This window comes from Bombyx mandarina, chromosome 24, assembly GCF_030267445.1.
Source record: "Bombyx mandarina strain Sakado chromosome 24, ASM3026744v2".
Lineage (NCBI taxonomy): Eukaryota > Metazoa > Arthropoda > Insecta > Lepidoptera > Bombycidae > Bombyx > Bombyx mandarina.
In genome coordinates this window covers 10,177,294-10,205,248 of record NC_143230.1, presented here as the reverse complement: position 1 = coordinate 10,205,248, position 27,955 = coordinate 10,177,294, and the positions used below count along the sequence as shown (strand labels likewise).

The 27,955-nt window shown below is 39.3% G+C and overlaps 3 protein-coding genes across 7 annotated transcripts in view; 1 reads left to right on the top strand and 2 right to left on the bottom strand.

Moving 5' to 3' along the window:
* LOC114243506 (major facilitator superfamily domain-containing protein 6) overlaps positions 1–27,955 on the bottom strand; it is a 52,136-nt gene that overhangs the window by 2,850 nt on the left and 21,331 nt on the right. The window contains exons 9-11 of one of the 5 annotated variants that reach the window (XR_016325295.1): positions 26,768–26,905; positions 23,784–23,933; positions 21,230–23,700 (exon numbers count right to left, since the gene is read on the bottom strand). Coding sequence is in view for 4 of the 5 variants with exons in the window: in XM_028175015.2 (XP_028030816.2) it covers positions 23,600–23,700; positions 23,784–23,933; positions 26,768–26,905 (389 nt within the window). In the remaining variant the exon portion in view is untranslated. Of the gene's footprint in view, positions 1–18,790; positions 23,717–23,783; positions 23,934–25,078; positions 25,599–26,767; positions 26,906–27,955 lie in introns of those variants that run through there. The other 4 variants (XM_028175017.2, XM_028175015.2, XM_028175016.2 and 1 more) reach the window with 4 other exon arrangements.
* Positions 418–5,770, bottom strand: LOC149500063 (uncharacterized; the record flags this gene model as incomplete). The annotated part of the gene is made up of 1 exon (XM_089738256.1): positions 418–5,770. A coding segment is annotated over one exon (690 nt), but the record flags the coding sequence as incomplete, so codon positions are not given.
* LOC149500062 (programmed cell death protein 4-like) lies at positions 4,880–16,305 on the top strand (the record flags this gene model as incomplete). The annotated part of the gene is made up of 6 exons (XM_089738284.1): positions 4,880–5,061; positions 6,625–6,714; positions 7,808–7,940; positions 10,563–10,673; positions 11,608–11,747; positions 12,541–16,305. Coding segments are annotated over 6 exons (729 nt in total), but the record flags the coding sequence as incomplete, so codon positions are not given.

Genomic DNA, 27,955 nt, shown 5'->3' with positions numbered 1-27,955 from the left:
GGTTTAAATGTGTAATAATGGTGGTTTATTAACTGTTTGATATCTGTGAAAGTGCACAAATATGGGAAAATGAAACAAAGCCGCTGGACGTAATTTTTCGGGATCCTCCAAAAAGCCCACTGAAAAAATCTTAGTATATGACCACCATTTTACTGAGATTATATTTCATCCCATTCATCTCATTTCATTTAATTTCATCCCAGCCGATTAATGTCTCAAATTAATCATAATATCAATTTTCATATAAATATGAATATAAATTAAAATGAGACATGACTTAAAGGTCTTAGCTACCAGGTCATAAAATCCCTTAAAAAAAACAAGACGTTATCACGTCAAAAAATCCAACACAGAAATACTCGAGCGCTTCAGATATTAATAGTGTTGCAAATGATGTGACAATAAAAACCAGCAGCGTAACGACAAGTTCTTTTATTTGTGCAAGAATGCAGAAAAGTAGTTAGAAATGGCTGGCATGGCTTGTTTTATTAACACTATCCCCCCTTCGTTGGCTTTGGCTGGCGGCGGTGGCGGTGGCTATGGCGGAAGGGGGCGTGTTAATATGGCTTGGCGGCTTGGCTGGCGGCAGGGCATGACAGCTGACGTCACGTCCGTTACATTCGGCCATCCTGCAACAATTGCTCCCGCAATGGGGAACACACAAAAACATTTAGTTCTCAAATAAATCAATAAGGTCTTCAGTTTCGAGCTGCTCATCGGAACTACTAGCGCTATCGGACACATGGGCTATACTTTTATAGGGCTTTAATGAATCTGTTGATACCAGGCCAGTGAAGTTTTTATAACTTCGTAAACCTTTTAGATATACTTCTAATTCGATAACAATTGTTACCTACTACTTTAGTTACTACATACGGACCTGAGTACAAATCGTCTAATTTGGTATTAATCCTAGCGGCGCTACTAACCAGTTGGCGCCTGTCTACGATACAAAATGCCTTTTCTTATAAACATGAGCTTTTTTTTTATATTAATGTTGTGTGTATTATTGTACTCGCTTGTTTTATCCTAGCTGCAGCTATCTTACGCCGTGCGTCAACAGTTTCTGGTTCGAGACCAGGAATCGAAACATCACATATTGACCTACCAGAGCGCGCAAAGATTAAATCACAAGGCTTGTAGCCGCTGTTACTTTTAATTGTGTTGTTTGTGCCTCAATTAACGGAGTTCACTAAATTATTTGAAGCTTCACTAGGATCAGTTGCCCGCAACACAAAATTGTATGTTTAGTTTGTTCAACCTGGCCAATTAGCGCGCGGACAAGCAATACCGTTTAACGTATGCCTAAACTGTTTATCTTCTGATATATTTTTTTTAAAGTACCTACTCGTAAAAGCTTTCCCGTAGTCTGTCACCACGTGATTCGGGTATCTGGACAAACCCTATTAATATATTTTTCAATGCACGAATGGTCCCGATTAAATTTACAGTACGCGTTAGTTCAGCTATCACAAATTTAGACAACGCATCTTTCATTACGATCATGTACTGGTTGGTGCCCTTTAGATGTCCTACAGAAGGGCATCATGTTATATATTTGTACCATGCGCATAGTATCAGATGGTTTAGAGATCGGATATAGACAGTCTTCTTTTTTTTAACATAGTTATCCTTCTCGTGTACAATAAAGACATGCTGCCACGTATTTCCTAATAAAGCGTGTCATTTTAAGAAACCAATATTGGCTTTTAATCAGAGCTAAACGATGATTTAGATCCACGTGACAAATGTCGTCATAGTGCATTTGTACAATTTTCCATTTAGCCGAAGGGACTGCGAGTCTATTTCCCTTAAAAAATTTTCGAACTAGTTCATTCATAATTATCTTTAACATCAGCGCGACTTCGTCCGCGTGGAATATAGTTCACAAAGAATGCTTTATTTTAGTACAAATTGATTAGCATAAAAAAAACGTTATAGTGAGCCAACCTTAACATATGCTATCGCGGACATTTTTTTTTTAGATCTTTTAAAGGGGTACAATTCTGTCACATTATTTTAGCGAAACTTTAACAGTTTCTGCAGCGCACGCACCGGAAGCTCTCAAAAGGGAAAATAACCCGATTTTGAAACATTACTTACTGGTACTTCGCTTGTATTGGTCTTAGCTGACCCAGTGATGGTCTTAGCGGTGCTAGCGTTATATAGCCTATAACCTTTCTCAATAAATGGGTTATTTAACACTGAAAGAATTTTTCAAATCGGACCAGCAGTTCTTGAGATTAGCGCGTTCAAACAAACAAACTCTTCAGCTTTATAATGTTAGTATAGATTGCTTTATAATCGAACTAAGCTTTTCGTCCTGACATTGCACAGTACAGAATCAATCAGTAACTAAGACGATTCACGTTCATCATGTCAACAGGATGCCTATTAAGCGCGTCTACAAATTTTCCATACGTTCACCAGGTCTATACTCAACACTAATGTCATAATCTTCTTTCAAAACTCACCATCGCGCAATGCATGGTATAATGTCGCGTTTGGTAAGCGTAGCACAAACCACAGTACAATCAGTTTCTACTATATCATGTTTACCTACTTCATAAACACGGAACCTACGTAGCGATTGTATGACCGCCAGGTTATGAGCTCTTAACTATGATACACATTCTTCCTTCCTAGTAACCCGGCTAAAATAGTATAACAGGCCGCAGTGAGTTGTCAGTTTGTTTTTGTAATAGTATACCAGAAATTCCTAAGTTACACGCATCGGTTTGTATTTCTGTAGGAAGCATAGGATTATACAGAGCTAGCACAGGTTTGAAACGTAAGCTGTTTTTCAGTTGTTCGAAATTCGCGTTTTGTTCACGGCCCCACACCCATGATTTATCTTTTTTTTTTTTTAAACCAATAAACTGTCGCACACTATAAGCATTATTTGACACAGGACACTGCGAAACGGCCGTCAATTTTTGTTGCACCCGGCTGTATACCGTCTGAAGATATTTCATGACCTAATAAGTGACTTGTTCCTCCAAGAATGAGCATTTACTCATATTTAATTTTAAGTCTCCACCATAAAATTTCCCAAGTACTTTCTCAATAATTATTGAACCCGATTTTATACCAACTGAGGGTAGATGTAAATCGTTTAAAATTGCTAGTATCTCGATTTGACCTACATTTATTTTTACCCATTTCTTTTCTACCCACAGACTCAATTATTTTATTTATTAAACGCATTTAACTACCCCACCTAGTGGAATAAGGTGGAGATAAAGAAGAAACGCATGAATACAGATGGCGCATTTGCTAAACCAAAAGGAATTCTAGTGTACTAGAAATAATGACCTTGCGGTGTAATGAAAGCAGTTGTGTGTCTGGCACAATGCTCAATTGATGGTAGCCCTGGGCTAAATCTAAACTCGTGCAGTACTGTTCGGTGGATACTTTTATATTTTACCATAGCGTTTAACGCACGATAATCAACGCATAGCCTACTGTCGCCGTTCTTTTTCTTAATAAGACCACTGGTGAAGCATGACTAGATTCAGATTATTTTATAATGCCGATGTCTAAAAGTGGCGATACACGGGCTGATCACTAGTAAGCTTAATTTGCATTTGAACTAAATTGGCAATACCTAAATCATGTGTATTCGTAGCAAAGCAATGCTTATACTGTATTTTTTTTAATCTGAATGACTCCTAATATTTAATGGCTCCTTTTAATTTTTTTTATTTCTACCCACAAATCTCGAAATATTTGTAATGGCATGGCTATGGCAAGTAGAAATGCAACACACCTGGCTGTTTGGCTGTGGCTCCTCGCAGCTGTTGGCCCTCAGCAGGACCTCGCCCGGCGGCCACAGGATGGTCTCCGAGCCCATGTTGATGTCTTTGATGTAGCTGTTTTCGCCGTTCAGCAGCGTCGCAGGCAGGGAGAAGGAAGCTCGTAGCCGTGAATCTCGTGAAGCGCCGTGAAGCTCGTAGTGCCGCAGTGGAGTAACCACGTTGCTGCTCTTTTAGTTTCCCTCTACGTGAACCAGAATGATGGAAGGACAGGGCGGCAGGCGCTTTTGGTCCGACGACGTCGAAGTCCCTTTGATTTGATTGTTCCAGGTTCTTCATCCTGTAGCTCAAGTATCGCCTTGTGGACCTCTTTCTGAAGCAATTTTTCAACACTTTCCTCGCCAGTGAAATAGGAGCTTCATCTTCTTCAAACTTGTCAGAAGACCGAGACATCTGAGCGTGTATATGACGTTGTTTCATTTCTTTATCCCACTTCTGATTGTTGCAAATGATGTGACAATAAAAACCAGCAGCGTAACGACAAGTTCTTTTATTTGTGCAAGAATGCAGAAAAGTAGTTAGAAATGGCTGGCATGGCTTGTTTTATTAACACTATCCCCCCTTCGTTGGCTTTGGCTGGCGGCGGTGGCGGTGGCTATGGCGGAAGGGGGCGTGTTAATATGGCTTGGCGGCTTGGCTGGCGGCAGGGCATGACAGCTGACGTCACGTCCGTTACAATAGCGTAAGCGCCACATTTGTTTTTGATGACCGATAAATATAAATCAGTCGGTTTTGCATGGCGGCAGTGGCCATACCGAGGGGAAATGGAAAAAAAACATTTCATTCCAGCACTTCAGTTTTTTTATATTGCTTAGATGGGTGGACGAGCTCACGGCCCACCTGGTGTTAAGTGGTTACTGGAGCCCATAGACATCTGCAATGTAAATGCGCCACCCACCTTGACATATAAGTTCCAAGGTCTCAGTATAGTTACAACGGCTGCCCCACCCTTCAAACCGAAACGCATTACTGCTTCACGGCAGAAATAGGCAGGGCGGTGGTACCTACCCGCGCGGACTCACAACACGTCCTACCGCCATTGGCGCGGCTCGTACCTATAACGCCGGTCCGGTTTCTGTCGGTCAGCGTTCGAGCGTCTGTTGGAGAAGCTACCGGACCTGGTGCTGGACACGCCGGACGCGGCGCTGCTGCTGTCCAACTTCATAGCGCGCTGCGTGGCCGACGACTGCCTGCCGCCGCGCTTCGTGCAGGCGCAGGCCGCCGCCGCGCTCTCCGCGCCCGCCAGGTGAGACGACACGCGCATTCTATACATAGTCTATACAGTGATAGCTCTGTATTCGGTGGACGGCGGCTCGGCACTGCCCCTGCCATTGGTGACTTCGATCGTCCGCGTCGTCATTATTATCATCGTCGTCATCATCAGCATCGTTATCATAATCATCATCGTCGTTATCGTCGTCATTATTATCGTCGTCATCATCATCATCATCATCATCATCATCATCATAATCAGCGTCGTTATTATCATCGTCATCATCATCAACACTGTCATCATTATTGCCATAGTCATCATCATTATTATCGGTGTAGTCATTATCATCATATTCACCATAATCATCATCATCGACGTCATCGTGGTCATTATTATTGTTGTCGTTATCGTCATCATAATCATCATCGGCGTCATCATCATCATCGTCGTCATCATGGTCATTATTATCGTCGCCATCATCACCATCATCATAGTCATCATCATCTTCATCATTATTATCGTCGTCGTCATCATCATCATCGTCATCATAATCATCATCATCGTCGTCGTCATCATGGTCATTATTATCGTCGTCGTCATCATCATCATCGTCGTCATCGTCATTATTGTCGTCGTTATCATCAGCATCGTCATCATAATCATCATCTACGACGTCATCATCGTCATCATCAGCATTGTCATCATTATTATCGTCGTCGTCGTTATCGTCATCATCATCAGGTCAGTTCTGCATTGCTGAACAAAGGCCTCTCCCAATCTACAAGTGAGCCCGGTCTTCGGCTCTCCTCATCCACCTCCGGTCGGCCACCCTTTGGCACTAACCTGGCGAGTCGGCGACGGTAACCACTCACCATCAGATGGACCGTATGCTCGTCCGTCTTCAAGGATAATAAAAAATACTGCGGGATATGTGTCCTGTAAATATGCTGCTAATACAGGAACACGTGAATGTAGAATAGTGATTTACATCTCCTCTTCTCGCATTAAAACTGTATAATCTCCAAACTTACTAATTTTACAGGAGAGTGTTTTAAATGTTTAACATGTAATATTTTTAATATTAATCATTTTTGCAACATTTATTTTTTAGTTTTTACCAGTTACATTATCTGTCTTTTAAAGTAAGATAAAATTATGTATTAATTTTGTTTGTATTTATGAGAAAAATACTGATGATACCAAATGATTCCGCATATTAACTCAATTTCGAATATTTTTTGAAATTGTTCACTTTTAATGCGATAAGACGATATTATAATTATGAAATAATAAAACACGCGAAGCGACTCTTTATCTAAAGACGGAACGTCAAATGTGGCCGCATTCAAAATATACTTTATGTACTTAATAATAAGGTTGATTTCATTTTGTTTGTTTAAATTCTCAAACAACCCCGAATAAAGAAATCTGTATATATAGGAGTTGGTTCGCATTATTTTGAAATTGCGAATAAGGAGCTTAACTGTAAACACACACAAAATTAAATAATGTTCACAAAAACAATTATGTACACAATTAAATTTCATTATTACGACAATACCGCCATATTTAAATCTTTTTTTTTTACGTCCACAGACAAGCTATACACAGAGCTGAGACTCTACTGTCTATGAAGCAAGGGCTAGTGAGGCTGGACAACATATGGGGCGTCGGCGGAGGTATCAGGTAATAAATAACAATTTTTTTTTAATGGCTTAGGATTCTGGTCCTTTGGAGCCTAATTTTTTTTGAATTTATACTTCTTTAGGCGCGTTATGAAAAATTGATGAGAGTGAAATTTTACGATGCGCGCGCACCGTGACACAAAATTAATAGAATGAAGTCGCCCACTATATCGCTCATTACAATACGACCGACGTAACTTGGTGAGTCTAAATATAGCCGCAGGTGAACTTTCGCGCATGTACACACGGAAAATAAAGTGTTATTAGCATTAATTTTTTAGTAATATAAATGACAAAATTATTATTTAATATAATTCATTCTAAATATTATTAAATTATTAACGTTAAATATTTATTATTAATTATTTAATATTAAAAAAAAAAAAAAAAAAAAAAAAAGTATAACTTCTTACGCGCGTACATAAGTACACGCACCCTTTTTCATATATGGGTGGACGATCTCAGTACAGTTACAACGGCTGCCCCGCCCTTCAAACCGAAACGCATTACTGCTTCACGGCAGAAATAGACAGGGTGGTGGCGCCTACCCGTACGGACTCATGAGACGTCCTACCACCACCAGTAAAAATAAATAAAATAGGTTTCAGAATTTTCCAATTTTTTTACGATTTTACTTAGAATCTCAAGGTGGGTGGCGCATTTACATTGTAGATGTCTATGGTCTCCGGTAACCATTTAACACCAGGTGGGCTGTGAGATCGTCCACTCATCCATGCAATAAAAAATTAAAAAAAAAAACATGTGTGCAATTCTCACGTTGTAGAAGTGAAACCTTCCAAAATTAAAATACTGTCATAAGTATAATAATAATATGTAAAATTTTGTCATTAGTAAATAATTGTAAATCATCTTTTATAGTATGAGGTAGCGCCCTCTGTGAATCGATATTTTAAATTCACGAATAATGTGTTCTATCTCATTCTCTCAGCGGCTGAATCCTATACATTTATGTGTTTGCGTCTCTATGGACTTATTTTTTCGTTTCATCGAGTTTGAAATCACAACGATTCAAAAGAAGTTTCACCTTAAAAAATTTACGTGTTCGATCACTAATATCTGGTCCCCTACCGCAGGCCGGTCAAGTCTCTCATCCGTCAGATCCAGTTGCTGCTGAAAGAGTACCTGACGTCAGGCGAGCTCGCGGAGGCGATGCGCTGCGTGCGAGAGCTGGAGGTTCCTCACTTCCACCACGAGCTGGTGTACGAGGTGAGAGCCGTAGACTGACTATATATATATATATATTTTTATTTATTGCTTAGTTGGTTGGACGTGCTATCAGCCCGCCTGGTGTTAAATGGTTACTGGAGCCCATAGACATCTACGACATAAATGCGCCACCCACCTTGAGATATAATAAGGTCTAAGTTCTCAGTATAGTTACAACGGCTGCCCTGACCTTCAAAGCGCATTACTGCTTTAGGGCAGAAATAGGTAGGGCGGTGAAACCGCACGGACTCTCAAGAGGTCCTACCACCAGTAAAAAAGCTGCCGACTGTCTACTGATTGTGCGCTGTGTCTGCCGTCACGCGGTCAGCGTAGCCCATGAACCCACACACACAGCCCACTAAGTTTCTCGCCGGATCTTCTCAGTGGGTCGCGTTTCCGATCCGGTGGTAGATTCTGCGAAGCACTGCTCTTGCTAGGGTCAGTGTTAGCAACGTCGTCAGGTTTGAGCCCCGTGAGCTCACTTACTAGTAAAGGTTACGCTGAAATAGTCTATCTCTCAGATTAGGTAGGAAAAAAAAATTGCCCATGGACATCATTTAAATGCCGCCACTCGACTTGAGAGATTAGATTATCTATGCTCCCAGTAATTGTGGTAGTGTTCTATGTCCTCAAGCAGACCCTTTCTTAAATATGGGTGGTGGAAATAATGATCCTCCACCTCCAGCGCGAACTACATTCCGTTCGATGGACTGTTAAGACTTGTTGTTGAAACCCAGATGAAGCAATTCACGTCTCAGAGCTTGGGGGGGGGTGGGGAGAAGGAGGCTGATCCGTGTGTCTCACTCTTATCAATGAATGAATGAAGGAATGATGAATGGTTTGTTTTATTTCAGACAACAACAAGTCCATATGTGTACATAGTATCATTGAAAAATATGTACTTAAAATTAACAAAACCAATCAAATAAAAAAGATACATTTATTAAAAATAATTATCAGTTGAATACATTTCAAATATTCCATTCGATGTCTCAAATAAATAAATAGATAAAAGAAACAAACTATAGTAATTTAAAACTTTTAAAATACCATCACATACTCGTTTTAGCTTGGTATGTAAGTTTGTATCTAACGGAATCTTTGAAAGTAATTTTCTTAGACTTTGAGAGGAATATTTGGCGGGAACGCGAGGAGTGAAGTTGTGTGATTTGTTTTATTTTGTCTATTTGGTGTTTCTTCAAGTTTTAATTGTGTAATAACAGTGGTTTATTAACTAGTTTAGTATCTGTGAAAGTGCACAAATGTGGGAAAATCAAACAAAGCCCGCTGAACTTAGCTTCTGGGGATCCTCGAAAAAGTCCACTGGAAAAGTCTCAATAAATGACCACCATTTTACTGAGATTATATTTCATACCATATCATTTCACCTAATTTCATTTCATTCCATTTATTATCATTTTTCATATAAATCAGAATATAAATTAAAATAAGAATTGACGTAAAACTCTTAGTTACCAGGTCACAAAATCCCTTAAATAGACTTTGAGACATCTGATCAACTTGACAATTCGCACAAGCGTCAAGGATCGCGGACGATACAATAATCCTTTAACTTCGCTCTAATAATCATGACCGGTATTGATAAGGTAAAAAAACTGATGAAATTCATTTTTAGTTCCTATTTAGTACTAAAGCGTTTTTTTTTTTAATTATAAATTTTTAAACAAAATATTATGTTTTATACAATTTATATTACCAATCAATCACCAATTGAAGCAATATATTGTTAAATTAAAAAAAATACGGATAAATCTATACTTATACGAGAACTTTATATATGAGATATAAATCTACAGTGGTTTTTACGGATGTCCCGGTATAACTACTGAACCGTGCATCCGATCGACTTGAAACTTGGTATCCATGTAGAAAATACATGTACTTAATGGATAGGCTAATATTTATATGAGCGTTTGACCCCTAATAATAATGACAATAAATAATAATGTTAATTTTAAATGCCCAGCGAAGCGGGCGAGTACGTCTAGTAAATAAATAAAAGCAGTGCTTAGAACAATGTTAACAGTAGGCAGCCACTTTGCCCCTGGCATTGCTGATGTCTACGGGCGACGATAACCACTCACCATCAGACAGGCCGTCTATCTACAAGGGCAATAAAAAAATCAATAATATTATTGATTTTTTTATTAACTAGTGATCCCTTCGGTAGTCGAATTTCGACTATATTTAATTGAAATCATAAGTTTGTACACTGTTATGATTCTATGGTCAAATATTATTATACTAATTCTATAATCCTAGATTTCGTAAAGACTACACTATAGACAGATAATATTAAAGATAAACAATATTAATCTATTCTCAATTTGACCAAAGACTTTAAGTAATAACAAAAGTTTGACAACAAATAAAGAGGTGTCTGTCAAATACATGGTAGTGTGTGTAATATTTTTCTTATTGATTTAATGTATTATTAATGCATAATTAAAATAATAACATTCTGCACTCCTTCTCTACATTATCTATAAGTGTGGGAAATTTCATACTCCTCCGTCCGCGCAATTTTCGTAAAAAGGGATACAAAGTTTTTGCTTCATGTATTAATATTTATAGATAACATTTTTTTATTTTTGCTTTCAGACAATACTCCTGGCTTTGGAGACCATAAATTCTGGTGTTGAAGAACAGCTTTGTACTTTCCTGGCTGAGTTGCGGAGGTGCTGTATAGTCACGCCCGACCAAATGGACAGGGTGAGTGGCCGGTCCCAGTTTTTTATTGCTTAGATGGGTGGACGAGCTCACGGCCCACCTGGTGTTGAGTGGTTACCGGAGCCCATAGACATGAACAACGAAATGCCGCCACTCACCTTGAGATATGAGTTCTAAGGTCTCGGTATAGTTTCAAACCGAAACGCATTACTGTTTCACGGCATAAATAGGCAGGGTGGTGGTCACTCACAAGAGGTCCTACCACCAGTAACAACTTTGACAATAGAACCATAATTATGTATAAACTTATAATTTCAATTAATTATAGTCGTATTTCGACTATCGGGAGACCACCAGTTTCATGGAATTAGAACTCATATCTCAAGGTGGATGGCGGCATTTACGTTGTAGATGTCTATGGGCTGATTTTACAAGGATTGGAAATTATATAAGACATGGCTTCAGCCTTAATGAAATTTTTATTTCAGAAATTATATAGAACAGACAAGGCTGTATGGGCTTAGATCCCCTTGCCTTTCCTAATAAGGAAAAATTTTACCAAAAAAGGGTGCGTGTACTTATGTACTCGCGTAAGAAGTTATACTTTATTTTTATTAAATTGATTTTTTTTTTTTTATTTAAATTTTAATCAAATTGAAAAAAAATCGATTAATTTGGACATCCCTTTTCTTGACATTGTATAAATTCGGTAATTCTCGGTACGGTTCGGAAAGTTCACCTGCGGCTATATTCAGACTCGCCAAGTTACGTCGGTCGTATTGTAATGAGCGATTTAGTGGGCAACTTCATTCTGTTAATTTTGTGTCACGGTGCGCGCGCATCGTAAAATTTCACTCTCATCAATGTTTCATAACGCGCCTAAAGAAGTATAATTTCAAAAATAAAATGTCTATGGTCTGCTATGGTTATTAACACCAGGTGTGTGACTAACGTCCTCGTATCGGTTTTGTCTCAGGGCTTCATTCGCGTGCTCGAGGATATGAATGATATCGTCCTGGACGTGCCTCTCGCTTACATCATGCTGGACAGGTTCTTGGAGCGGTGCCAGACGAGGTTCAGGCTCGGGGACAACGTGCTGAAGCGTGTGCCGACGAGGTGAGCCGAATGTGCACGCAATTAGCGACCTTAATCTATAGGTGTTAAGGACTAAAATTGATTAAGCAAAATTTAGTATTTTGGTTGTGTTAGTCGTCGTGGCCTAATAATAGATGTCTGGTGGACGAGGTCAGCCGGATGTACACGCAATTACCGACCTTAATTAGAAGTCGTTAAGGACTAAAATTTATTAACCAAAATTGAGTATTTATTGGAATTTTGCAATATTTCAATAATTCACTAATCAGAATTCTTTTAAAGGACACAATGAATTATATTAGCTCTCAAGTCACTTTTTTATGGGGTTTTATGATCTGTTAACTAAGACCTTTAGGTCACGGATGGACATGCAATTAGCAACGTTAATCAGTAGCCGTTAAGGACTAAAATTGAGTATTGATTGGAATTTGGCAGTATTTCAATAAAACGAATCAGATTTCTCTTTTAAAATCACACAATGAATTATAATAGCTCTCAAGTCATTTTTTTTATGGGGTTTTATGACCTGGTAACTAAGACCTTTATTTAGGTCACGGAATTACACGCAATTAGGAACGTTAATTAATAGCCGTTAAAGACTAAAATTGATTAAGCTAAATTTAGTATTTTGGTTGTGTACCAATTTTTCTAATGAAATACGTACTTAACAAATGTTCACGATTATTGTTGTATTGCTTACTTCAAAAGTATATCTATCTCGTTCTCTCGTTACCGATATCCTGTAGACATATGTTTTGTCTCTTTCTTTTCTATCGCTTTTTACTAATTAATACTGGTCGTCTCCTACCGGCAGAGGTCGCAAGCGCTTCGTGTCCGAAGGAGACGGGGGCGCCATCAAGGATCACGCGCTGAAGCTGCGCGAGTGAATGCGAGGACGCCTGCCGACACACAGACACCGGACACCCCTGGAGGCGCCCCCCTGCCCCCGCCGCCGCCCCCCGGGACCGCACGGTTGCGAGAGTGCCTTACGACGCGCGAGCGCGGTGACGTCACAGCGGCTACATACAGCGTGTTTTTTTTTTTACTTCTTTCTAATTGACAATAAAATTAATTATCACTGACTTTGTTTGTGAGACAATGTTTCATCTGAATCTACTATCTGTGTAAGAATCGCGTTGTAAAGTTGAAGCAGGTTATATTATACAAGATGCGCAGGGAATTTTGGTCTGAAGGTAGACGCCTGAACTTCACAAGTGGATTCGGTTGGAATTTAACAGAGGTCGCGTCAGTCTGATGTCCACGGGCCGCTGTAGTGATGGCGCGCCGGGCTCGCTCGTCCGAACTGCGTATCGATAAAAGACAAAAAGAAAAAAATGATAACCATTGAGCAATAATTTGTTAATTAATCAAAACTAGATCCGATCTTCTGTCCGTATTAGTCTTGTAATGGCATTTGAGTATATAATAATATCGACGCTTGAAAGGCAAACGTGACTAAGCGACAATGCGTTAACTTTACAGTAGCCTAATTTAATTAATTAATTTAATTAATAAAATTTAACATTGAAATTAATATAAAATATACCTGAGAAATACCTGAAAAAAAATCTATTTTAACGAATGTTGCTGTAGGATTGAAATTATTTTAATAGACCTAGAAATATATATTTTTTGCGCATCGAATATGGTTATTGCCTATCATTTATGTACAAAGCAGTTATTGTCGCTTAGTCACGTTTGCCTTTCAAGCGTCGATATGTATATATATATATATCAAGGGCTGAAAAGCTATTTGTTTTAAGCGAAATTTTTGTAACATTACAGAAGAGCCATTTAAAGTTTAAAATTTTGGGAAAAAAAAAAGAAAAAATATTTTTTGTTTATTTTAATAGAGTAAACTTAATTGAAGTTCAATTAAAAACATCGAACTGTTGATGATAAAATCTATACATATAAATAAAATTGGAGTGTCTATTTGTAATATTGAAATAACCGCTTTTTACTAAATGCATATACGGTACATACACCAAAATAACATTTTTTACAATTTTTGTCTGTCTGTCTGTCTGTTTGTTCCGGCTAATCTCTGGAACGGCTGGACCGATTTTGACGGGACTTTCACTGATAAGTAGCTGATGATATAAGGAGTAACTTAGGCTTCTTTTCTTTAGACTAGCTTCGCACCGCGGCGTCACTCGCGGTACGACAATAACGCGGGTAGCTTCGCGGGATTCAACTGTCAATAATAAAATTTAATGTTTCCGAAGCGAAGCGAGGGCGGGTCGCTAGTACCAAATAAAGCGGACATTTAATTACAAACATTAAATTTCGCTTAAAACCAATAGCCTTTTCGTCATTTGATATATAAAATGTGTTATTTAAAAATATATATATATATGTATATGTATAAGTGATGCGCGTGTTTTGTTTGGATACGAATGTGTGAATGTTTATATTAAATGTTGACAGTTGAGAGTTTAAGGGTAGGAGAGTAAGTAAGGGTCGGGTCACACTGGCAGCGATTGTCGTCTCAAACCGCTCACGCTACGTTCGGGTCGCGACCTTATACGCTACGTGTTGAGTCCCCACTCGTGCGGCTTCCAAAGACTGTAATGTCGGCTTAACGTCGGGTGAACTGCGAGCTTGAGTGTCCAACGATAATCCCGGTAATGCGAAGATAGGGGTCTCGAAGCGAAATGAATACGGCCCCCTTTAAGACGGAGACCCGCTAAGGCGACAAATGTGCGAGTTTTTTAACGTTATCGATAGCGTAAAAGTTAACTCTTATTTGTATGGAGTTGGAACAGCGCCCCCTAGCGGAAAACGTAGGGAAACTGAACCGAATTAGTGGGACGTACGTACATAATAAAAGTGTAGTAATTACGTCATAGCCAAAAACGATGTTCATTGAATTTGAATAATTTTTAATACGCTTTTATTGGCTTCAGACGTATGTATGTTTGTAACGGAATCTTTGAACATGATTTTGACCCCCTTCAGAACGTCGGATTAACTCGAAATTTGGCAGACTTATTGAGGACCGATGACAATTCAATATTTTAAACAGTTTGATGTGTTATCTTTACTAGGATAATGAGGATTAGCGATTTTGTACTTGTAATATGTATGTATGCCCCACTAATTCGGTACATTCCCTACGTTTGCCGCTAGGGGCGCTGTTCCAGCTCCATACAAATATGAGTTAACTTTTACGCTATCGATAACGTTAAAAAACTCGCACTAAGCACAATGTTGTTAACCCTTCGACTGCCGTGTAGGTCACTGGTGCCCTACGCGTCGCACTGAAGTAATTACGTCGATTTCTGTCACTAAGGCGCCTATACGTAAACGCCTTGACGTACTTGAGACCTTAGAACTTGTATCTCAAGGTGGGTGGCGCATTTACGTTGTAGATGTCTATGGGCTCCAGTAACCGCTTAACACCAGGTGGGCTGTGAGCTCGTCCACCCATCTAAGCAATAAATAAAACGCCCACGTCGCGTATGCCCGACGAAGTGATGATAATTAGTTTTGTTTTTGTTTTGATATCAATCAAACAAATTCGAGATTTGTTGAATTGTATTATATTAAAATATGTGATAGACTTAAAAAAAAATTGTTGCTTAGCTGGGTGGACGAGCTCACAGCCCACCCGGTGTTAAGTGGTTACTGAAGCCCATAGACATCTACGACGTAAATGCGCCACCCACCTTGAGATATCAGTTCTAAGGTCTCAGTATAGTTGAATATGCAATTTCCAAAAAGGCACATCTCTGAAAATGTGAAATGTTCAGGAAATGAAAAAAAGCATGATTATTTTCTAAAGCAGTGTAAAATTTAAAATGTAAACTTTTGAGATATATTTTAGTGTTAATTAGCAATTGAAAATTACTGGAATTATTATAAAACGGGTGCAGTAGGTAAGCCTCAAAACTACATGCATATGAAAATACGTATTTGACAAAATATGCGACATGTGCCCTTTTGGAAATTGCATATTATTCAATTGAACTTCAATTAAGTTTACTACATTCGAAAGGTTGAAGTTTTTTTGTTATGACTTTTTTTAATTGCATAGATGGGTGAACGAGCTCACAGCCTACCTTGGGTGTTAAGTGGTTACCGGAACCCATAGACATTTACAACCTAAATGCGCCACCCATCTTGAATAAGTTCTAAGGTCTCAAGTATAGTTACAACGGCTGCCTCACCCTTCAAACCGAAACGCATTACTGCTTCACGGCAGAAATAGGCAGGGCGGTGGTACCTACCCGTGCGGACTCACAAGACGTCCTACCACCAGTACTTTTACGGATTTAATATCGCGTTTTTTTTTTAAATATCATTATCATTGTTTAAGACGCTTCGAGAATGCTTGCGAATGAATGTTGCGACTCGGTGTGTCTGATGAATGTTATGTCGTTTTACCCACCGGGATGGGACGATCCCGTAATCCCGCGGGATCATAATATATGCGATAATAATGAGGTTTTTTTTTTTCAATCTTTAACTTTTTTTTATATTTTTCCGCTTACGTTGTGGTGTCTGTGTGTTAATTTCTTTCCTTATATAAAAGTATTGTAAACAAAACAAAAAAATTATATAAATAATAAAAATATGCCTTTTGTTTTATTTATATGGTGAAAGTTTGATAGTGTGAATTTAGGTTGATAAATAACAATGGATCTTTTTGGGATGAATCTTTTAAATGTGCTCGAGAAGTTGGTGTATTAAGTCAAAGTTTTTTTATTTCTTCGATGGGTGGACGAGCTCACAGCCCACTTGGTGTTAAGGGGTTACCGGAGCCCATATATAATAATATCTACAACGTAAATGCGCCACCCACCTTGAGATATAAGTTCTAAGATCTCAGTATAGTTAACGGCTGCCCCACCCTTCAAACCGAAACGCATTACTGCTTCACGGCAGAGGGTAAACTTTTGGTGTTTGTGGACACGTCATTACGGATACTCCCGATCCACTAACGGTGCTTTAAGGTACCTCAAGCACCGGTCATCGTCGAATCCGTCGCTTGCGACGAAGGGCTCGACGAGTAAATCAACCCACAGACACAGCCCACTGAGTTTCTCGCCGGATCTTCTCAGTGGGTCGCGTTTCCGATCCGGTGGTAGATTCTGCCAAGCACTGCTCCTGCTAGGGTCACTGTTAGCAACGTCGTCAGGTTTGAGCCCCGTGAGCTCACCTACTACTTAAGGTTACGCTGAAATGGTCTCTCAAGACCATCAGCTTAGGTAGAAAAAAAAAGGTGTTTTTGGGGCGTCCTGAGCCCGCGCGGGTAAGTACCACCACTCTGCTTACTTCTGCTACAAAAGCGATCGCGCGTTGTGGTTTGTGTAGTGGGGCTACCATTGATACTCAATTAACTAGGTCAGGGCTGTCCAAACTACATACCTTTACGAACTATGTAATTAAATTTACTACAAAAGCTGGAATCGCAGAAAAAATATCAGTTTTCAAGTAAAAGAAAATTCAAGGTAGCAATACTTACTTTCCCAATATATCGACAGTTCGATGTTTTTAGTTGAATATGCAATTTCGAAAAGGGCACATCTCTGAAAACTGTAAAATGTTCAGGAAATGAAAAAAACTGATTGTTTTCTAAAGCAAAGTGTAGAATTTAAAATATTAACTTTCGATATATATTTTAGTGTTAATTATCAATTGAAAATTACTGGAATTATTATAAAACGGGTGTAGTAGGTAAGCCTCAAAACTACATGTATATGAAAAAAACGTATTTGACAAAATATGCGACATGTGCCCTTTTGGAAATTGCATATTATTTAATTGAACTTCAATTAAGTTTACTACATTCGAAAGGTTGAAGTTTTTTTGTTATGACTTTTTTTTATTGCATAGATGGGTGAACGAGCTCACAGCCCACCTGCGGTGTTAAGTGGTTACCGGAACCCATAGACATCTACAACCTAAATGCGCCACCCATCTTGAGATATAAGTTCTAAGATCTCATTATAGTTACAACGGCTGCCCCGCCCTTCAAACCGAAACGTTTTACTGCTTCACGGCAGAAATAGGCGGGGTGGTGGTACCTACCCGCTCGGACTCACAAGAGGTCCTACCACCAGTAATTGCGCAAATTATAATTTTGCGGGTTTTGATTTTTATTACACGATGTTATTCCTTCACCGTGGAAGTCGATCGTGAACATTTGTTAAGTACGTATTTCATTAGAAAAATTGGTATCCGCCTGCGGGATTTGATCATCGGTGCATCGCTACATACGAATGCACCGGACGTCTTATCCTTTGTATAGTGTGTATTTCTAAAACTATTTTCTGATTAAAACATTCGTGGCCGGCCGCGTGAACATCAGCATGCGGCCCGCGGGCCATTGTCTAGACAGCCCTAATCTGAAACGTCAACTGCGATTAGCTTCCTCCTACCCTGTCACTAAACGCTATTGTCACTAAAAAATCTAGTGTTCTACGTCATAGCAAACTGGACACATTCATTTTGTTCTGTATCCAAATATTAGTTTTCCCATGGTTTCCTTACGTGAGCCTGTAGGTATATATTTTGTCTTTTCTTCTTATTTTTATTATAGTTTTACATTAACGGTTGGCTGCGGCTTGGCTATGCCGCTGGCATTGCTGAAGTCCATGGGCGACGGTAACCACTCACCATCAGGTGGGCCGTATGCTCGTCTGCCTACAAGGGCAATAAAAAAAACCCACGTACCCAGCCTCAAACCTTACAATAAATCAAAGGGTTGAGTTAAAATCAGCGTTATACGATGCGTCCTTTGAATGGCGTCAGCTGAGCCAACAACTTCTTTCAAAGCCTTTACTCTCTTTCTCTTTCTCTTTCTCTCTCTCTCATTTATTTATCTGTAATAATCTAAATTTACGTGAAAGGCAATTAATTGTCTTTTTATTCTTACTTTTAATATTATATCCGCAAAAATAATTCTGATCGCGACGAAAAAGAGCATACCGTTGCCCAATGTATCTTTGGCCGTCTCGAAGATCGAAGTTCAATTATATTGCGAGAATTAAATTAAATGTAGAGCTTTTTAATCAAAGATCAATCCACATCTAAACATAATTAATAAAACACAACGATAAGTATCAAAACTGTTTATTTTTTTTGTTCAACATTAACCATACATAAAATGTACTTATAACTAGAATTGTGATGACAAAATCAACATAATTTCAATGAATTTATTATTTAACTAAATAAACGAAAGATTTCGCCACCTACTTCATGTTCAGTGGTCACTAGAGCCTATAGACATCAACAGCTTTAAACCTACCCACCCTTAGAAATGAGTTCTTACGTCTCAATTCTATAGGTACCGATCCGGTGGTAGATTCTGCGAAGCACTGCTCTTGCTAGGTTAGCAGTGTTAGCAACAACATCAGGTTTGAGCCCCGTGAGCTCACCTACTAGCCCGGCGACGCTAACATGATTACCACCAGTGTGCTTAGTGCTATGTAGTTGGAACAGCGCCCCTAGCGGCAAACGTAGGCAAACGTCCCATTCCATACAAATATGAGCTAACTTTTACGCTATCGAAAACGTTAAAAAACTCGCACTAAGCACACTGAGGTCGGCAACGCGGCGCCCCAGGTCGATTTTTAATGTGCCCTCGCTGGATTAATGTAAATGTATGACGGCCAGAGCGAGAAAACTTCTCCAGCTGTTAGAATGGGGTAAACTTAATTGAAGTTCAATTAAAAAAATCGAATTGTTGATGCTAATACTAAATAAACCGCACCTTTCATTACAAAGATAAATGTATGTCGCTTAATCCGAATACCCTTTCACCCTTCGATATGTACCCTCGAAAACTTAAACATAACTACCCTCATATTTGTGCTTTAAAATAATTCAATTACTACCTGTTCATAGATTTAAGAAAACTGTCAAGGAATGTTTGTGCAACAAGGCATATTATAAAGTTAAGGATTATCTATTAGATGGCACTACGTGGGAATGAGGCGTTCGCTCCTGGCCTTTTCATTTTTCATTATTATTATTATTTTGTAATTGTATTTTGTGACTTGTTTTTTCGTTTATTGCAAATATTGTTACTTATTTAAAAATTTAAAATAAAAAAAAATACCTATTGAGAAACAACAAAAAAAAGCCCGCTGAGTTTGTTTCGCCGGTTCTTCTCAGGACTGTGGCTTTTTTTTGCAACCGGTGGTAGAGTTAACATTGTTATTTATATTTTGACATTCAACAAGTGTGTCATACTGACATCTAAGTTGAAATAAATGATTTTGAATTTGAATTTGAATTCATTGTAATAAAGAAAAAATCCAACTATAGTTATATACACATCGACGCTTGAAAGGCAAACATGACTAAGCGACAATGCGTGAACTTTACAGTAGACTAATTTATTTTTAATAAATTAAATTATTTAAGTTGAAATACCTGAAAAAAATATATATTTTAACGAATCTAGCTGTAGGATTGAAATTATTTTAATAGACCTAGAAATATATTTTTTTTGCGCATCGAATATGGTTATTGGCTATCACTTATGTACGAAGCAATTATCGCCGCTTAGTCACGTTTTCCTTTCAAGCGTCGATATGTGAGTCGACTATTATCAAAGCCGGCAATGTGACTTTTGGACAATTATTGGTAAATCAGAAAAACGAATTATTGACTTTGTATTCCATTGGCAGTCACTAAACTCTTCTGATCGACATCTTAGATAAATAACAGGTTAAGTATTAACCTTTATTTAATGCAGGTTTTGAACCGTATTCTTTGAAGGAGACGATTATATTCAATTCAATCTGTATTGACATATCAATAACATTTTTTTGTCCAAATGCACAGATTGTCACCTTTGATAATAGACGACTCATGTCTAAGAATGAACACAATAATATTCCGTGAGTGCGCAATTGCACTTCAGTTCCAGATTTCAATAAAAAAACAAACAAGCTACAATATAAAAAATTATATTACAAGTCAGTTTATACTTACTTGCACCTACCCGCGCGGACTCACAATAGGTCCTACCGCTAGTAATTACGCAAATTATAATTTTGCGGGTTTGATTTTTATTACATGTGATGATTTTTATTACACGATGTTATTCCTTCACCGTGGAAGTCAATCGTGAACATTTGTTGAGTACCTACGTATTTCATTAGAAAAATTGGTACCCGCCTGCGGGATTCGAACACCGGTGCATCGCTACATACGAATGCACCGGACGTCTTATCCTTTAGGCCGCGACGACTTCACTTTCGCTATATCGTCAAATATCAATTCAATATAGACAGTGTTAACAACGCCTGATCGCCAATATGTCAGCGCTTGTGAGCACTGCGTATATGCGAACTCTCCTTCAGTCATAACAAGCCAATGTTATCAGTGATGCCTATGCTACTAAATAAAAAATAAAAATTGTAAATAAAAAATATTTTAATCAGCAACAACAAAGATTAACATTTAATATAAAATATGACACACGACAGTTGGGGAGCCCAAGAAGCTAAATAGGTATTGACTTATCCGAACTTCGCGGGAACGTTTTGGATTGTGAAGATTAGATGCTAATTTTTCAAAAATGTACAAATAAACGTGTGGCACTCGGGAACTGCCGCGGTAAAGCTATTGCATAGCATTTTTTATCAACTTATACAATTATAATTAGACAATGATAATTTAATATTAAAACAATAATAAAACAAGACCACGCTATATTAAACATTAATAAAAGCAAAACCTTAACTGTCCCCTTCACACTCATTAGCTAGACCGCGCGAGAGAGATAGGCAGACTTTTCATGATGCGCATGCAGTGTGACGTCACGCCGCGCGCTTATTCACAAACACTACACAAGCGCAACGTGTGCATGTGTTGAACGCGAGCTGCATGGTAGGCGGAGTGGGGGGTGTAAGGTTTTTTTCGTTGCGGAATTTCATGATTCGGTCGCCGCGATCAAGGCCCGCGATAAAATCTATGCAATAGCTTAAAAATAATATTGGTTGTCTGTTAGGTTGATTTACGGACGATAGTTTTACGTGATAACGCCAGTAGCGGAAATATTCGAACTGCTAGTTATGACGTCACGCGAGAAGAGAGATGAATGTGTCACAAGCCAACGCTTGGGCCGATCGTGCCTCTCTATCGCTTGTTCCACGCTCTCACTTGCACGCTCAGACTGGGGCGGAACGTGACACTTTTTCGAGCGTGCAGCCGGTATTCCCCGATTTACAAGACGTTATCAGACTTTTTGGCGGGAACGCGAGGAGTGAAGTTGTGTGATTTGTTTTATTTTGTCTATTTAGTGTTTCTTCAGGTTTAAATGTGTAATAATGGTGGTTTATTAACTGTTCAATATCTGTGAAAGTGCACAAATGTAGGAAAATGAAACAAAGCCGCTGGACGTAACTTTTCGGGATCCTCCAAAAAGTCCACTGAAAAAATCTTAGTATATGACCACCATTTTACTGAGATTATATTTCATCCCATTCATCTCATTTCATTTAATTTCATCCCAGCCGATTAATGTCTCAAATTAATCATAATATCAATTTTCATATAAATATGAATATAAATTAAAATGAGACATGACTTAAAGGTCTTAGCTACCAGGTCATAAAATCCCTTAAAAAAAACAAGACGTTATCACGTCAAAAAATCCAACACAGAAATACTCGAGCGCTTCAGATGTTAATAGCGTAAGCGCCACATTTGTTTTTGATGACCGATAAATATAAATCAGTCGGTTTTGCATGGCGGCAGTGGCCATACCGAGGGGAAATGGAAAAAAAACATTTCATTCCAGCACTTCAGTTTTTTTTATATTGCTTAGATGGGTGGACGAGCTCACGGCCCACCTGGTGTTAAGTGGTTACTGGAGCCCATAGACATCTGCAATGTAAATGCGCCACCCACCTTGACATATAAGTTCCAAGGTCTCAGTATAGTTACAACGGCTGCCCCACCCTTCAAACCGAATCGCATTACTGCTTCACGGCAGAAATAGGCGGGGTGGTGGTACCTACCCGTGCGGACTCACAAGAGGTTCTACCACCAGTAAAAAGTTCAGTTATTCAGAACGTATGTTAAGTATACCCTGAAGTGGGCGATGGACCTATAACTGATAACTGACTAATGATATTAAATACTCCAGATAATGATCCATGATGACCTGGAGCTCGATTCAGTAAGTATTTACAGTCGGCATCAGTGCGCCACTTTGAGAAGGCGGCACGACACGAGAACCCTTTTGTCGTGGCCGCCGGAAATTACATACCCGATCCTGCGGACCGAATGGTAAACAGTCGACATCGCCCTAAACACGTCATTACGGATCTTCCCGATCCACTGACGGTGCTTTTAGGTACCAGCAAGCAAGCACAGGTCATCGTTCTCGTCGAACCCGTCGCTTGCTACGAAGGGTTTGGCAAGTAAACTAATCTATAAACAGCCATTATTTATTCGTAGACACAGCCCACTGAGTTTCTCGCCGGATCTTCTCAGTGGGTCGCGTTTCCGATCCGGTGGTAGATTCTACGAAGCACTGCTCTTGCTAGGGTTCGTGTTAGCAACGTCGTCAGGTTTGAGCCCCGTAAACTCACCTACTAGCTAAGGCTGAAATGATCTCTCAAGACCATCAGCTTAGGTAGAAAAAAAGGTGTGTGTGGGGCGGCCTGTGAGCCCGCACGAGTAGGTACCACCACTCTGTTTACTTCTGCTACGAAGCGATCACGCGTTTTGGTTAGTGTAATGGGGCTACCATTGATACTCAATTAACTAGGTCAGGGCTGTCCAAACTACAGGTTTGAGCCCCGTGAGCTCACCTACTAGCCCGGCGACACTGACATGATCTCTCTAGACCATCAGCTTAGGTAGAAAAAAAAAGTATTTTTTTTTGTCAAAAATATAATATCTCAATCATCATCATCATTATTATTATCAACATAACAAGTGGAATCGTCTTCATAACAATATACCGTTTCTATTTGTATGTTTTCATCGCAATCTCGCGGGTCTGCAACAAGAAATGACTAACCAATATTAATTATATATACATAACAAACATTACTATACACAATATCACAAGAAAAAGCCCACCTGAATCCTGGTATTCCTCTAAAACATCCGGCATTACGACATCATCATAATCATAATCATCACAGTCTTCATCCACTTCTGATTGGCGTCTACCAACGAACCGAGTCACCTTCGGCTTATCACCATCGTCATTCGTCCAACAGGAATCTGCTGGTGAAGTTAAGCCATCACGCGACTGTGGTCAGCATACCACCACCAGCATGGTGTGATGTGATGTGATTGTGATGTAACACCAATGTGTGAGCATTATCGAAATTAAATGTATCATTAAATTATATTATTATTTTGCCTTTTTATCTTTTATTTATCTACTTGTACTAATACTCTTAATATGTGTGAAAGGAAATAAATGATTTTATTATTGTTACATATCTGTACTAATATCATAAAGAGGAAAGATTTGAAAAATTCTTTCACTGTTTGGAAGCTACTCTATTCCCGAGTGACATAAGCTATAATATTTTTTGAAAAAATTAGGGATCCTTACTAAAAACTGCAATAATGTAACCCAAGGTGTAAAAAAATTACCTAAAATATTCTGTACATCGCGTGCCCTGCAAAAACTATCGATGATAGAATAAAATAATGTACTACGACTTTGTAGAACACATTATTATTTACAAAAAGTGTCGCGACAGCATATCTCTAACTATTATAGTTATGCCGCAATAAGTGTTATTTTATTTGAAAAAATAAAACAACATCAAATATCGTTGAAAATTTTGTTAAAGATCCGAGCGGAGCCGGAGCGGGCCGCTAGTTACTTATAAAGGAAAATTAACATCAAAAGGTAATTTTATTAAAGTATGTTATTATTTTATTGCGGTATTTTGGTCATGTTGCACGTAGGGATACCAGCAATTTGGAACGCCTTGTGGTGACCAGTAAAATAGAGGGGAAAAGGCCTAGGGGTAGAGGTCCCAAACGACGGTCGGACCAAATAGCGGAGGAACTGGGGATACCTGTCAGCGACGCACTCCACCGGGCTGCAGGGCGGGATCGATGGAGACAGTTGGTTGACGAAATCGGACGGAGTCACGATCCTCAGCAGTGAGGGACCGATCGAAGAGAGAGAGAGAGATGCAGATAATATCGCATTTTTAGAATTGAAGTAGCTTAATAAAAAGATTTTAAAAAAAATAGTTTTATACTTTGAACAACTTATAAACATGTATTATTTTATTAGTTTATAAAATTTAATAGTCTCTTTTAGTCTAAAAAAGGATAAAGTTACTCTTTCCGTCTGTTTTAAACCAAGCGCACACCTTAAAGTATTACATGGAAACAAAAAAAAATATTCTTAAATTATATTTATAATTACTATTCTGATCGCCTGCCCTAAATGCACGACCCTATATGAAAGGTTCATGTATGGTGGAGGTACTTGATAGGGTGCAATTTTTCCCCCCAAATCCCAGAATCCCCCCATTGGGCTCCCCTACTACTATCAGTCCTAGCGAAGGTTAAACTTTATCATATAACATTAAAAATACATTTTGTATTTAGAAAAATATAAAAATTAAAGCCACCAATTTAAATATCTTAGTCCCTTATATGACTCTCAATAAAATAAAATACGTTGGCACGTCAACAGACCTTGTCATTGTTGATGTTAATAAAAACAATCACAAAGGTCGTATTAAAATTTGATAGATTAAAAACCCGATATAATATACTAGGTAATATCAGGTAGTACGATAACAGGTACATGGTATCACGTCTCGTGACTAGATACGACGGTCTCTCTGTACACAGCTTGATTAGGACGAAGCATCTTCTCTGCCTCTACGTGCTCTGCTTGCGCCTTAGACCTCTCTGTAAAGTTGTCAGAAAGTATTGAAACAATAATCCTACATCACACCGTGCATCGGTATACCATCAGACGGGCTGTTAGCTCGTCTGTCTATCTGGAGCGCAATATCAATACAGTACAATACAATACATCAATACAATATCCAATACAGTTTTTTTATTGACCAAGTTAGCGGACCGCGCAATCTAACGCAACCAAAACAACCGGGTCAATGACCGCGGCGAATTATGAAATACCCTCAAATAGGTTTAATACAAGACAAGTCCAGTAGAGTATTAACAGATGAAATCTTATACCTTTAAACGAGCAATTCTTGTATATATATATATATATAATCTCGGAAACGGCTCCAACGATTTTCATAAAATTTAGTATACAGGGGATTTCGGGGGCGACAAATCGATCTAGCTACGATTTATTTTCAGAAAATGTTGTTTTATTCGTGATTTCAATAATCAACTCTTCCCGACATCTATTGGCGAATAATAATACTATTTTTTCTTAATTGAGGGCAACTAACCGCTTTAAAGACACAACAAGATGGCGTTATCAAAAATAAAACGAGCAAAGCTCGGCCGTCATCTGGTAAACTATTATTCACAAAAAAAAAGCTTAATACCACCAGTGCGCTTTGGAAACGATTGCAATGCTTTTGTGTGAATCGATATATACATATACCTTTGAAATCTTTAGAACCTTTGGATCCATGGTCCCTTCATCTAGACTACCTATATATTTTTAATTTTTTTTCTTAGATGGGTGGACGAGCTCACAACCCACCTGATGTTAGATAGTTACTGGAGCCCATAGACATCTACAACGGCTGCCCCACTCTTCAAACCGAAACGCATTACTGCTTCACGGCAGAAATAAGCGGGCTGGTGGTACATACCCGCGCGAACTCACAAGAGGGCCCACCACCATATATAACCGTTGCGTCTATCCACAGTGCTATTCCAGAGATATTTTCCTCCACGCACCATCCGACACTGGAATGGACTCTCCTCCTCCTGGGCACTAAGTCACGTGCTTCTTCAAACACGGCTTGCAGATCAGCGGTTGACAGAGGCCCGGCTCTGCCAGTGTCATTGACGACGTCCAACATAGCGACCGATAACCCATCACCACCAGGCCGACCCCACCTCTACCTGTGGAGGTATCAAAATCTCACCAGCCCGATCGAATTCCAGGAACATTGCGGCGTGCAGGGCGGCCGCGATCACCGCCAATACGCTGAACACTCGGAACGAATATCGACCACCCATCGAACCGTACAGTTGTCCGCCTAGCAGCGATCCCAGGGCGAAACCTGCAGAGATACCGCCTTGCTGGGTTTTTTTTCCTACCTATGCTGATAGCCTTGAGAGACTATTTCAGCGTAACCTTAACTAGTAGGTGAGCTCGCGGGGTTCTAACCTGACGACGTTGCTAACACACACGAACCCTACCAAGAGCAGTGCTTCGCAGAATCAACCACCGGATCGGAAACGCGGCCCACTGAGAAGATCCGGCGAGAAACTCAGTGGGCTGTGTCTATGGGGTCGCCTTGCCGATCCGGTGGCCATCGACCGCCGAACCCCGAAGCGACCCGAAATTGGACAATTATTGACACTTCGACTCGTGAGCGACAGTGTGCCGCCCTAAACAGACCGGCTCAGTTGAAGCTCCCCTATTAGAAAGCCCAAAAGCTTGTGGTGTAGGGTATGGTAAAGCCTACTAGGTGCAATCGTCCGGTTTGAAGTGTGAGGGGAAACTTAGAGCTCATGTTTCAAGGTGGGCACCGGTAGCCACTTAACACCAGATTCTGAAGTCGTCGTGGCCCAAAGGATAAGACGTCCGGTGCATTCGTATGTAGCGATGCACCGGTGTTCGAATCCCGCAGGCGGGTACCGATTTTTCTAATGAAATATGTACTTGACAAATGTTAACTAAAGACTTCCACGGTGAAGGAATAACATCGTGTAATAAAAATCAAACCCGCGAAATTATAATTTGCGTAATCACTGGTGGTAGGACCTCCTGTGAGTCCGCGCGGGTAGGTACCCACGCTCTGTCTATTTCTGCCGTGAAGCAGTAATGTGTTTCGGTTTGAAGGCTGGGGCAGACGTTATAACTATACTGAGACCTTAGAACTCATATCTCAAGGTGGGTGGCGCATTTACAATTTAGATGTCTATGGGCTCCACCCATATAAGCAATACAAAAAGAAAAAAAAAACACCAGACGGGCGAGTCATCCACTCGTCTAAGCAAAATCATTACGTGCGTGCAATCGCGTGTTGTGTTTCGTGTTTAACTTGATATGAGAAAATGTTTATTTGTTGTTTTTAATACGCTTTTATTAGCTTCAGACGTAATAT